The following is a 10,809-nucleotide window of genomic DNA, read 5'->3' on the forward strand; positions in this document are numbered from 1 at the left end:
CACCCTGACCAGCTGAAAGGTGGTTGGTGCTGCCTGTGCACCAGGGTCTCCGGCTGCCCCGTGCGCACCGTGTGCCAGAGCTTCGCTCTGTGTCTCACTGCACGGCCCGGGGGGTGAGGTAGCTCCATGGGCCGTGGGGCAGCACCCCTCTCCCCAGCCCCATGGGCCTGGCCTGCTCTCCTCAGCTAACATCTGTCTGCACCGCACTTCACCTGGCTGCTGCCCCTGGACAGGGCTGGGAGCTGCCTCTGCTGTGAGGACGGAGCCAGCGCTGCCAGCTTGGGGGGGGGGGGGTGTTAGCCCTCCACTGCTAGCCCACAGGGCCACGCCACCCCCCCCCCATTCCCAGCACAGGGGCCGCCTGCCAGCCTGGCGTTCTAACCCCCCGGGGAACTACTCCAGTTCTGCTGCGATTCCGCGTGCAGACGCTGACAGGGGCTTGCCACAGGCCGGATCCCTTCACCTCCTGCTCGGGGAAGGTCTCGCTGCCAGATGCTGTTTGCTGGCCCTTGCAGCCAGCCCAGCCCGCACGCGACTTCACAGTTCAACGCTGCAGGGGCAGGCCAAGGACGGTGCAGACCCGACCACCCCCTCCCAGCACCCCCCAGCCTGGCCGGGGGGCTCGAGGGGCAGGGCAAACACAGCCTGACGCCCGGCCTCGGGCCCACGGACCGGGGGGGGGCTGGCTTCAGCTCGGCTGGGCTGTGACACCCCAGGGAGGTGGTTTCCGGGCTGGGCTGAGCCAGGCCGGGGCCTGGACCAGCCCCACATGGCAGGGGCTGACAGTTGCCCAGGGCACGGCCTGGCCAGAGCAGGGGGAACTGAGCCATGCACAGGCTGGGGTCGGGCACCTGCGCTGCAGCCGGGGCCGCCCGGGAGGCCCAGTCGGTTCCCAGCTCCCGGCTGGCCCCTCACAGGATGATCTGGTTCTTGAAGCTGCGGCTCAGCTCCTTGTGTGGCAGGACGATGGAGTTGAGGATCACGACCTCTGCGGGGATGGTGACGTTACAGCCTGCGAGGGGAGACCAGAGCCACTGTCAGCTGGGGGTGAGCCGGAGCCCCCACCCCGCAGGGGGGCCCGAGGCTGCCCCCCACGCTCCCCAGCCTACAGCCAGAGCCAGGTGAGCAGGGAGGGGGTGTCAGACCTACCCAGGATGGTGATGGAGGGTGTGAGCCTGCCGTCCCTGAAGAGGGTCTCACTGTCGATTTTGGCATAGGGGTCGTTGGGGTTCGGGTCACTGGGCGTCCCCTCGACCCGGGCCCAGCGCCCGATGGTGCTGTCCCAACCCACAATGCTGTTGAGCACACAGGTGTGATCCTGGGGAGAGAGCAGCACAGGGTGAGGGGGGCACCAGCCCCGGGCACAGCCTGGCCTCCGGGTGGGGAACCAGAGAAACGAGGGCGGCCGCGTAGTGTAGTGTCCTGTAGCGGGGGGGCTGCAGGTCAGGAGTGAGGGGCACCAGCAGAGTTTGGGGAGGGGGGAGGGGAAGCCCAGGGCTGGGCTAGCAGGGGCTGTGGGTCGGGAGTGAGGGGCCCCGGCAGAGCAGGGGCGGGAGGGGAAGCCCAGGGCTGGGCTAGCAGGGGGCCGCGGGCCGGGAGTGAGGGGCCCCGGCACAGTTGCGGGGCGGGGGGCAGGGCTGGGTTAGCAGGGGCTGCAGGTCGGGAGTGAGTGGCCCCAGGGCTGGGCAGTGGGGGGTTTGTGGGGCCGTGACAGAGCTGGGGGACACAGGACACAGCTCCAGGCTGCACCCGCTGTTGGCTGAGCTGACCATCTCCGCCTGAAGCCGGGGGACTAAAAGGCTCCCCCCTGCCCCCCCCCCGGCGGGGCCCACCCTACCTGCAGCGACGCCCCATGCAGGATGATGGACTCGCGCACACGCACGCCGGCTCCCACCGTCACCCCCTTCCCAATGGAGACATTGGGGCCCAGCTGGAGGGAGAGAGCAGAGCAGGCAGTGAGCGGAGCCCCCCAGGCCAGCCCCGAGAACCACCCCTGGCCCCACACTCACCACGGCACTGCGGTCGATGGACGCCGTTGGGTGGATATACACGTTCCCTGCAACACAAACAAGGGTGAGGGGACGCGGCTCTGCCCCACCCCCCCGGGCTAGCACAGCCGGCAGGGAGAGGAACTGCCCAGAGCCCAGCCGCAGCCACCGCTGGGAGACCCCGGCTGGGCCCCCGCGGGGTGAGCGCAGGGCTCTGCTAACAGCGTGCCCGGGCCGTGCGGGGGAGGGTACCTCGGATGGTGGGCCCCCCAGGGCTGTTCCGGGCCAGTCTCTCCGGGTGGCACTGGCTGTACTGGCTCAGGTAGAGGCGGCTGGCGTAGATGGCAGAGCTGGGGGGGAAAGGAGCCAATCAGAGTGACCAGGCCCCACCTCGCAGGGAGCGTCTGTCAGGCCCTGCCTAGCAGAGAGGCTGCTCCTCCGGGGCTGTCATCATGTCCCCCCCCGCCGCGCAGCGGAACAGGTCTGAGCTGAGCTCGGCTCCGGCAGCTCCCCACCATACAAGGGACACTGCCGCCCACCGCTCCCCCGGCCCTGCCCTGCCAACACCCACCCAGCCGATTTGATCTGGCTCCAGAAGCCGTCGGTTTTGTAGACGTAGAGCTTGCCGCGCCCGGCCAGCGCCGTGAAGACGTCCTGCTCCAGCCGGATCACCTCGGCGCGCTGCCAGCCATTGGTGCTGTCCTCCCTGCCGGGCGAGACGCACGGGGTGAGGGCGAGGGCAAGGGCTCTGCTGGGGGCTGAGCTGGGATTACTGCCCTGGCAGGGCCGGACGCCCAGCCCGCACCTGGGCCAGCAGGGCCCAAGCCACAATCCGCGCAGGGCTCAGGCTGCAGCAATGCCAGCTCCCTCGGCCAGCAGCCAGGGCCCCTCCCAGCAGGCCACAGGCGCGGGCAGCAGCTCCAGCACTTGCCAGCTGCCCCTCCCCTTTGCAGAAGGGCAGAGGGAGCGGTGGGAGGGGGTCGCCGAAGGTCACACGGGGTCATGGCCGCTCTAGGGAACAGCCTGGCAATTGCCAAGAGTCAGATTCAGCTTGGGCCCAGTGGGGCGAGACCAGCTGTGCTGGCTGCTGGCGGGGCCAAGCCGAGGCTGCCCGCTCTGCGCCTCCCAGCCCACCCCGACCGCCAGCGCCTCGGCTGGCTGCGCCCGCGGCAGGGACAGAGCTGGTAGCGCAGGAGTGCCTTGTAAGAGCCAGCGCCCCAGAGAGCCCAGGGAGCCCCCCCAGAGAGCGACACACCCAGCCCCCTCCCGCCCCAGCAGGGGGCGCTTTCCAGGGTGAGAGGGTTTCTCCTCCGCCCTGAACTCCCACCTGTCCCCCCGCACAGCTGGCTCTCCACATGGGAAGCCCTTTGGGGCGAGGGACACTCCAGACAGTGCAGGGAGCTGGGGGGCCCCAGGGGTACCCTGAATGCCCAGGAGCCAATGCCAGCTTCAGCACTAGGCTTCAGCGGAGCAGCAGGTGGAAGCAGAGAGTGCGTCTCAGCGGCGAAGCAGGGCTCCGGGAGGGGGCTGGCGCTAAATGCCCCACGCAGGGCGATGCCCCAGGCCCTGCCGCAGGCTGGGAGGAGGCGACAGACACTTACCCAAGGCAAGCGCCCCTGGTGCAGGTCAGGCAGCGAGTGAGGATGGCAGAGGAGGAGAGAAGGTGGGAAAAGAAAGAGATGGAAGATGAGCGTGGTGGCTGCAGCCCCGGGCACTGGGCCGGGCTGGGGGCACTCACAGGAGCAGTTCCTGCTGGGTCCTCTGGAAGACCTCGCCGATGTGCTGGAAGATGGTGGGCGTGAACAGGTAGATGCCGCAGTTGATGATCTCGCTGATGAAGGTGCTGGGTTTCTCCACGTAGTGCAGGACCTGGGGGGCGAGGGGCCATGAGCCTGGCTCACCAGCACCACCCCACCGGGCGCCGGCCAGGCCAAACGCGCCAGCTGGGGCCATGCTGGGAACTGGACGCAGGTCGCTGGGAGCACAACTCTGCATCGGGGCCACCGACGCCCCTGCCCCACACTGGCCACAGCCACCACACAGCATGGGCAGCGCTGCCCGGGTGGCCCCAGCCCCTTACCTCGTTCGTCTCCGTGTTGGCCACGATGCACCCGTAGTTCAGGGACTGCTTCCTGTTGGCCTGTGGAAAGGGGACAGCGTCAGCGGGAACCTGGGCAGAGGGGTCCCGAGGCTCCCAGCCGGCCGCCTGCCACAGGAACCCCAGGCAGCCTGGGGCTGGGGCGGCCCCCCGCTCACCGTGGTGCCCAGCATGACAAAGCTGTGCGGGTCTCCACACTGCTGCTGGAAGGCCAGCATCTCCGGCAGGGGGAACTCCGAGCACACGTCCGCGTTGAGGACGAAGAAGGCCTCGGGGCTGCCCGACAGGATCTGGTCCCGGAAGTGGTAGATGCCGCCGCCCGTGCCCAGCGCCGCGTACTCCTGCAGGTACCTGTATGACGAAGTGGGAACTTCCTTAATCTTTTGTCTGAATTGTGTGTGCCTCAGTTTCCCGTGTGTTACTCCAGTAATTCTAGACAGTGGGACAGGGGGTGTGATCGTTGTAGAGACCCACTGGGGCAGGTGTGACACCGACTGGCTGCCTGGGCACAGACAATGGCCGACACCCTGTATCCCAGCAACTGACGGCCGGGCCCCTCCCCTGCCAGAGCCCCCGGAGGGGCTGGAGACCAGAGACCAGGGGCCCTGTTTGCAGGGGAAGGAGACAAAGGCCGCAGGGGGGCAGCCGGGGGTGACTGGGGCTGGGCTGCTGGAAGTGAGTCATTCGCCTGGTTTGGGACCTGGGGGGGGAGGGGGACGACACGCTGGGCCCTGGATCCCCCCCAAGCTGGACTTTGCTGCAGATCCCTGATTTCTGTGCTCACAAGCTCTGTCCTACGCTGGGCTCCCGACTAAGAACCCGTCTGTGTCCCACGCTGGCTGGGAGTCACGGCTGGCTGCGGAGTGGGGGGCGGGGCTCTGAGAGGGGGTGAGGCTCCCCAGGGGGCGGGGAACTCGCTGCGGGGAGCTCCCGGGGTGAGCAGGGGGCTGAACACTCCAAGGTCGGACCCAGGAGGGGCTGAAGCCGGGCAGGCTCCTTGCCCTGGTGAGGGGCCCTGAGGGGAGACGCTGCCCCCGAGTCCAGGCTGGCGTCACTCAGCGCGGCGCCCGAGCCCCCAGCCCGCGACTCCGGAACAACCTGCAGCCAAGTCGGGGCACGGTCAGAGTCTTCCTGCTACAGCAGTGTGACGAACTGGGGTGTTCTCTTGTTTTTGCCTTGTTGTTCCAGAGGGGTGGGACACATGCAGGGGGGGTGGGACTCAGTGTCCCTGGGTGGGATTCATGCAGAGGGGGTGGGACTCAGTTTCCCCGGGTGTTACTGGTTTAACGAGGGGAGGGGAGAGGGAGTTTGTTGGTACAGAGGACCTGCGAGGAAACTTGGGACCCTGGCCACTGGCCTGGAGAATGGACACCCCAGCGACTGGTGACCTGGTGACCCAGCGCAGGAGTCACAGCCGGTTCTGGCCAGAGGGAGGACAATGGGCTGTGAAGAGAGGACTCTGGTGACCTGATCAGCTGGTTCCAGCCAGAGGGGTCAGAGGACAGAAGAGGGGAGAGGAGGCCCAGGCGACCCTGTTTACCTGGAGAAAAGAGATGGGGCTTGGGGCCGGTGATCTCAGATGCCCAGCTGGGAAGCAGGGGGGCTCAGGGCTGGAGAGGGGGAGCAGGCAGAGCCCCCCTGGATGCAGGGGAGCATGGGATGTGCTGGGCTGAGGGAGGCCAGGCCTGAGGGTCCTGAGAGTTTCCTGTTGTGATGCAGTAGGGAGCGGGCAGATTGACCTGACCTAGGAATGTCGTCTAGTTTTACTGGGACTGTCTGCATGGGGGCTGGGAGAGCAGGGGGTGACTTTAGGTGAGGGACGGTACCTGAGCCTGTAACCTGACCCAGGAGGGGGGTGGGGCCAGGTGACACCTTTGCCCAGGAAACTGGACAAAGGGAAAGGAGGAGCCGGGGGAGGGGAGCGAGTTGGCTGGAGTTTTTTTCTTTCAGTTTCGGGCTGGCTGGGAAGAGGCAGGGAACCCCAAGTCTGGGGTCTAAACTCCTTGCCCCCCAAAGGGACCTGGCTGAGGGTCCCGGTGGTACCTACAAGCCCAGCTTGGGACTGTGTTCCTGTCGTCTAATAAACCTTCTGTAAAAAGAACAGGAGGACTTGTGGCACCTTAGAGACTAACAAATTTATTAGAGCATAAGCTTTCGTGGGCTACAGCCCACTTCTTCGGATGCAGAAAAGCTTATGCTTTATACCCACGAAAGTTTATGCTCTAATAAATGTGTTAGTCTCTAAGGTGCCACAAGTACTCCTGTTCTCTTTGCGGATACAGACTAACACGGCTGCTACTCTGAAACCTTCTGTGTTACTGCCTGGCTGAGAGTCCCAGGGAATCGCAGGAAGCCGGGAGTGCAGGGCCCTGACTCCCCCACACTCCGTGACACCTGTGCTGGGTTCAGACGCTCAATAAACCCTCCTGTTTTGCGCTGCCTGAGAGTCACTCCGGTCTGGAGAACAGGGCGGGGGAGGGGGATTATTCCTCTGGGAATGGAGGCCGCGGGGATCCAGAGCGAGTGGACTCCCTGAGGGGGCCCACCTCAGAGACAGACGTGCTAAGGCTCAGGGAGGTGCGGCTCCACGAGATGGAGGGGTTTAACCCCAAGAGAGAGTGGACCCCTGAGAAGGGCTGTCGCACTGAAGGGGGTTCCCCCCACGGACCGCACGGGGCCAAGAGTGGGCCCGACCTGTGAGTCCGTGAGAGTCAGCACCGGTGCAGCCTCGGGACTCAGGCCAGCTGTCCCAGGCCCCTCTCCTGGGAGCAAGGCCTGAATGGCAGAGGAGGGACAGGACTCCTTGTCCCCGTGCTCAGCGAGTGCGGAACAGACCCAGGGGAATGGCAGCAGCAGACTGGGAACCTGTTGCCCAGGGGCCTGCAGGGATCCCACTAGGAGAGCTGCCTGGCCACACGGGGCTGGGCTCAGGAGGAGGTGGGGGTAGGCCGGGGGCACTAGAGCAGAAGCCCCACCCAGACGCCTCAGGCTCCAGAGGTGATCCCGGCAGTTACAGGCCAGGAAGCCTGACTTCAGCACCAGGCCAACAGGGGGAAACAACAGCAAAGAACGGAATTACCGGACACGGATTGTGGGGCAGGAAGGGAAATCAGGCCTCGCCCAGCTGTTAGAATTCTCTGAGGGGTCAACAAGTGCGGGGACAAGGGGGATCCAGTGGATAGAGTGTTTCAGAAAGCCTTTGACAACGTCCCACACCAAAGGCTCTTAAGTAAAGTAAGTTGTCATGGGATAAGAGGGAAGGTCCCCTCCTGGATCAGTAACTGGTAAAAGATAGGAAACAAGGGTAGGAATAAATGGTCCATTTTCAGAATAGAGAGAGGTAAATAGTGGTGTCTCCCAGGGGTCTGTATTGGGATGGGTGATGTTCAACATAGTCATAACTGATCTACAAAAGGGGTAAACAGTGAGGTGGCAAAGTTTGCAGATGATACAAAACTATTCAAGATAGTTAAGTCCCAGTCAGACTGTGAAGAGCTACAAAAGGATCTCTCAAAACTGGGTGACTGGGCAACCAAATGGCAGATGAAATGCAATGTTGATAAATGCCAAGTAATGCACATTGGAAAACATGATTCCAACTCTACATATACAATGACGGGGTCTAAATGAGCTGTTACCACTCCAGAGAGATCTTGGAGTTATCATGGATCGTTCTCTGAAAACATCTGCTCGATGTGCAGCGGCAACCAAAAGAGCTAATAGCATGTTCGGAACCATGAGAAAAGGGAGAGATCAGAAGACAGAAAATATCACGTTGCCTCTATATAAATCCCTGGTACGTCCACACCTTGAATGCTGCGTGCAGATGTGGTCGCCCCATCTCAAAAAACATATATTGGAATTGGAAAAGGTTCCGAAAAGGGCAACAAAAATGATTAGGGGTGTGGAACGGCTGCCATATGAGGAGAGATTAATAAGACTGGGACTTTTCAGCTTGGAAAAGAGATGACTAAGGGGGATATGATTGAGGTCTATACAATCATGACTGGTGTAGAGAAAGTAAATAAGGAAGTGTTGTTTACTCCTTCTCATAACACAAGAACTATGAAATTACTAGGCAACAGGTTTGAATCGAACAAAAGGAAGTATTTCTTCACACAATGCACAGTTAACCTGTGGAACTCTTCACCAGAGGATGTTGTGACGGCCAAAACTACAGTGAGGTTCAAAAAAGATAATTTAGGTCCATCAATGGCTATTAGCCTGGCAAACAGAGGCTAGGGACACTGTCCCTGCCCAGCCTGAAGCTGGGAATGGGTGACAGGGGATGGATCACTTGATGATTCCCTGTTCTGTTCATTCCCTCTGGGGCACCTGGCACTGGCCACTGTTGGAAGACAAGATACTGGGCTAGATGGACCTTTGGTCTGACCCAGTCTGGTCGTTCTCCCACCCAGCATGGAAAGTCCCCAGGCAGGGGGCTCCTACCCACCCACCTGATGGGGATTTTAAACTCCTGCTGTGCAGAGACCAGGAAGCGGCTCAGGGCTTCGTTGGGCTGGTAGAAGCCCACAAGGAGAATCTCCTTCATGCTTGGAACCTGGGGGGCAGGACACAGAAAGGTTAGGTGAGAAGAGAGCCCACCCCCCCAACCCCAGGTGACACCTCCCCCCAGGGCCAGGACTTGCCCTTGCCCCCCCGCCCTCCCCTTAGGCTCAGGCTAGAATTTACCCGACTCTCTAGCTGAGAGCCATGGAGCCGAATGACCCTTGTCCCCCGCACAGGTGGGTCCAGCCCTTGCATGCAGCTGGCTCGTTACCTTGGTGCAGGCCTCGATGTGGTGCTGGATCATGGGCACCCCAGCCACCGGGAACAGCGGCTTCGGGACTTCGAAGGACAAGGGCCGGAAGCGAGTCCCTGGGGGGAGGAACAAGGGGCTCAGGGGACAGCAGACACGTAGGATTTCATAGATTCATAGATTCATAGATTCTAGGACTGGAAGGGACCTCGAGAGGTCATCGAGTCCAGTCCCCTGCCCGCATGGCAGGACCAAATACTGTCTAGACCATCCCTGATAGACATTTATCTAACCTACTCTTAAATATCTCCAGAGATGGAGATTCCACAACCTCCCTAGGCAATTTATTCCAGTGTTTAACCACCCTGACAGTTAGGAACTTTTTCCTAATGTCCAACCTAGACCTCCCTTGCTGCAGTTTAAGCCCATTGCTTCTTGTTCTATCCTCAGAGGCTAAGGTGAACAAGTTTTCTCCCTCCTCCTTATGACACCCTTTTAGATACCTGAAAACTGCTATCATGTCCCCTCTCAGTCTTCTCTTTTCCAGACTAAACAAACCCAATTCTTTCAGCCTTGCTTCATAGGTCATGTTCTCAAGACCTTTAATCATTCTTGTTGCTCTTCTCTGGACCCTTTCCAATTTCTCCACATCTTTCTTGAAATGCGGTGCCCAGAACTGGACACAATACTCCAGCTGAGGCCTAACCAGAGCAGAGTAGAGCGGAAGAATGACTTCTCGTGTCTTGCTCACAACACACCTGTTAATACATCCCAGAATCACGTTTGCTTTTTTTGCAACAGCATCACACTGTTGACTCATATTTAGCTTGTGGTCCACTATAACCCCTAGATCCCTTTCTGCCGTACTCCTTCCTAGACAGTCTCTTCCCATTCTGTATGTGTGAAACTGATTTTTTCTTCCTAAGTGGAGCACTTTGCATTTGTCTTTGTTAAACTTCATCCTGTTTAACTCAGACCATTTCTCCAATTTGTCCAGATCATTTTGAATTATGACCCTGTCCCCCAAAGCAGTTGCAATCCCTCCCAGTTTGGTATCATCCGCAAACTTAATAATCGTACTTTCTATACCAATATCTAAGTCGTTAATGAAGATATTGAACAGAGCCGGTCCCAAAACAGACCCCTGCGGAACCCCACTCGTTATGCCTTTCCAGCAGGATTGGGAACCATTAACAACTCCTCTCTGGCCAGGCTGGCTCATTGGCGCTGCACAGACCCCGGAGATCGGGTGGTCTCCTTCCCACCACCAGCCCGGTAGCCAGGCACTTTCGCTGGCCGGCCGCGGCGCCCGCTCCATGCACCGTGCCCCATGCCAGGGCCAGGGCTACAAGCCAGGCGCACGCACGGATCAGAAGCAGCCAGCACAGCACCAGCTCCTGGAGTCAGCCCGGCACAGCGGGCACCGGGCAGCGCCAGGCGAGCCGGGCCGGGCCTGGGGGCCGAGCTGCAGGGAGCAGGACACGGGGGGCTGGCAGCCCCGGGGAGCAAAGGGGGTGAGGCAGATGCCACCGGAGCCGGCTAGGACGGGAGGCTGGGGCCGAGTAGGTGCTGGGAGGGGCCGAGCAGGTCCTGGGCAGGACTCTCGCTGCGCTGTGGGGCAGACCCCAGCCCTTCCCCTGGCGCTGGGGGCGCAGGGCGGGGGGCGGCTCTCACCTTTCTGCGGCCCCCCAATGAGGATCACGGCCTTCAGCATGTTCACGGACCCTGCACGGGAGACAGAGCGACTCAGAGAGCCCCGCGCCCCACACGCCCCCAGCCCTCGCCTGGCCTACCCCAGCCCCCCACTCAGCCCCCCGTTACCTGCCCCGCCCTGCGCCCCCCACACCCCCAGCCCTCACCTGCCCCAGCCCCCCACACAGCCCACAGCCCCCCGTTACCTGCCCTGCGCCCCACATGCCCCCAGCCCTCGCCTGCCCCAGCCCCCCACACAGCCCCCAGCCCCC

The 10,809-nt window shown here is 61.9% G+C and overlaps 1 protein-coding gene across 1 annotated transcript; it reads right to left on the bottom strand.

The window, feature by feature from the left end:
- Positions 1 to 783: 783 nt before the first annotated feature.
- Positions 784 to 10,600, bottom strand: GMPPA (GDP-mannose pyrophosphorylase A). The gene is made up of 13 exons (XM_026646292.1): positions 10,520 to 10,600; positions 8,867 to 8,964; positions 8,544 to 8,647; positions 4,245 to 4,437; positions 4,069 to 4,128; positions 3,727 to 3,857; positions 3,590 to 3,604; positions 2,560 to 2,694; positions 2,241 to 2,338; positions 2,010 to 2,056; positions 1,838 to 1,930; positions 1,150 to 1,318; positions 784 to 1,012 (listed from the first exon to the last, which is right to left on the bottom strand). The coding sequence occupies exons 1-13, from the start codon at positions 10,557 to 10,559 to the stop codon at positions 912 to 914; spliced, it is 1,284 nt and encodes a 427-aa protein (XP_026502077.1). The 5' UTR covers positions 10,560 to 10,600; the 3' UTR covers positions 784 to 911.
- Positions 10,601 to 10,809: the final 209 nt, after the last annotated feature.

Source organism: Terrapene carolina, unplaced genomic scaffold (assembly GCF_002925995.2).
Source record: "Terrapene carolina triunguis isolate 2854851 unplaced genomic scaffold, T_m_triunguis-2.0 Scaffold34797, whole genome shotgun sequence".
Classification (NCBI taxonomy): domain Eukaryota; kingdom Metazoa; phylum Chordata; order Testudines; family Emydidae; genus Terrapene; species Terrapene triunguis.

Bases quoted from the DNA above. Each gene is read 5' to 3' on its own strand.
- GMPPA (XM_026646292.1), bottom strand. From the start codon at position 10,559: ATGCTGAAGGCCGTGATCCTCATTGGGGGGCCGCAGAAAG. The intron at 2,057-2,240 runs GTACCCTCCCCC...TTTGTGTTGCAG, and splicing joins TGGGGGGCCCACCATCCGAG to GGAACGTGTATATCCACCCA. The intron at 1,013-1,149 runs GTAGGTCTGACA...CTCCCCTCGCAG, and splicing joins ACCCTCCATCACCATCCTGG to GCTGTAACGTCACCATCCCC.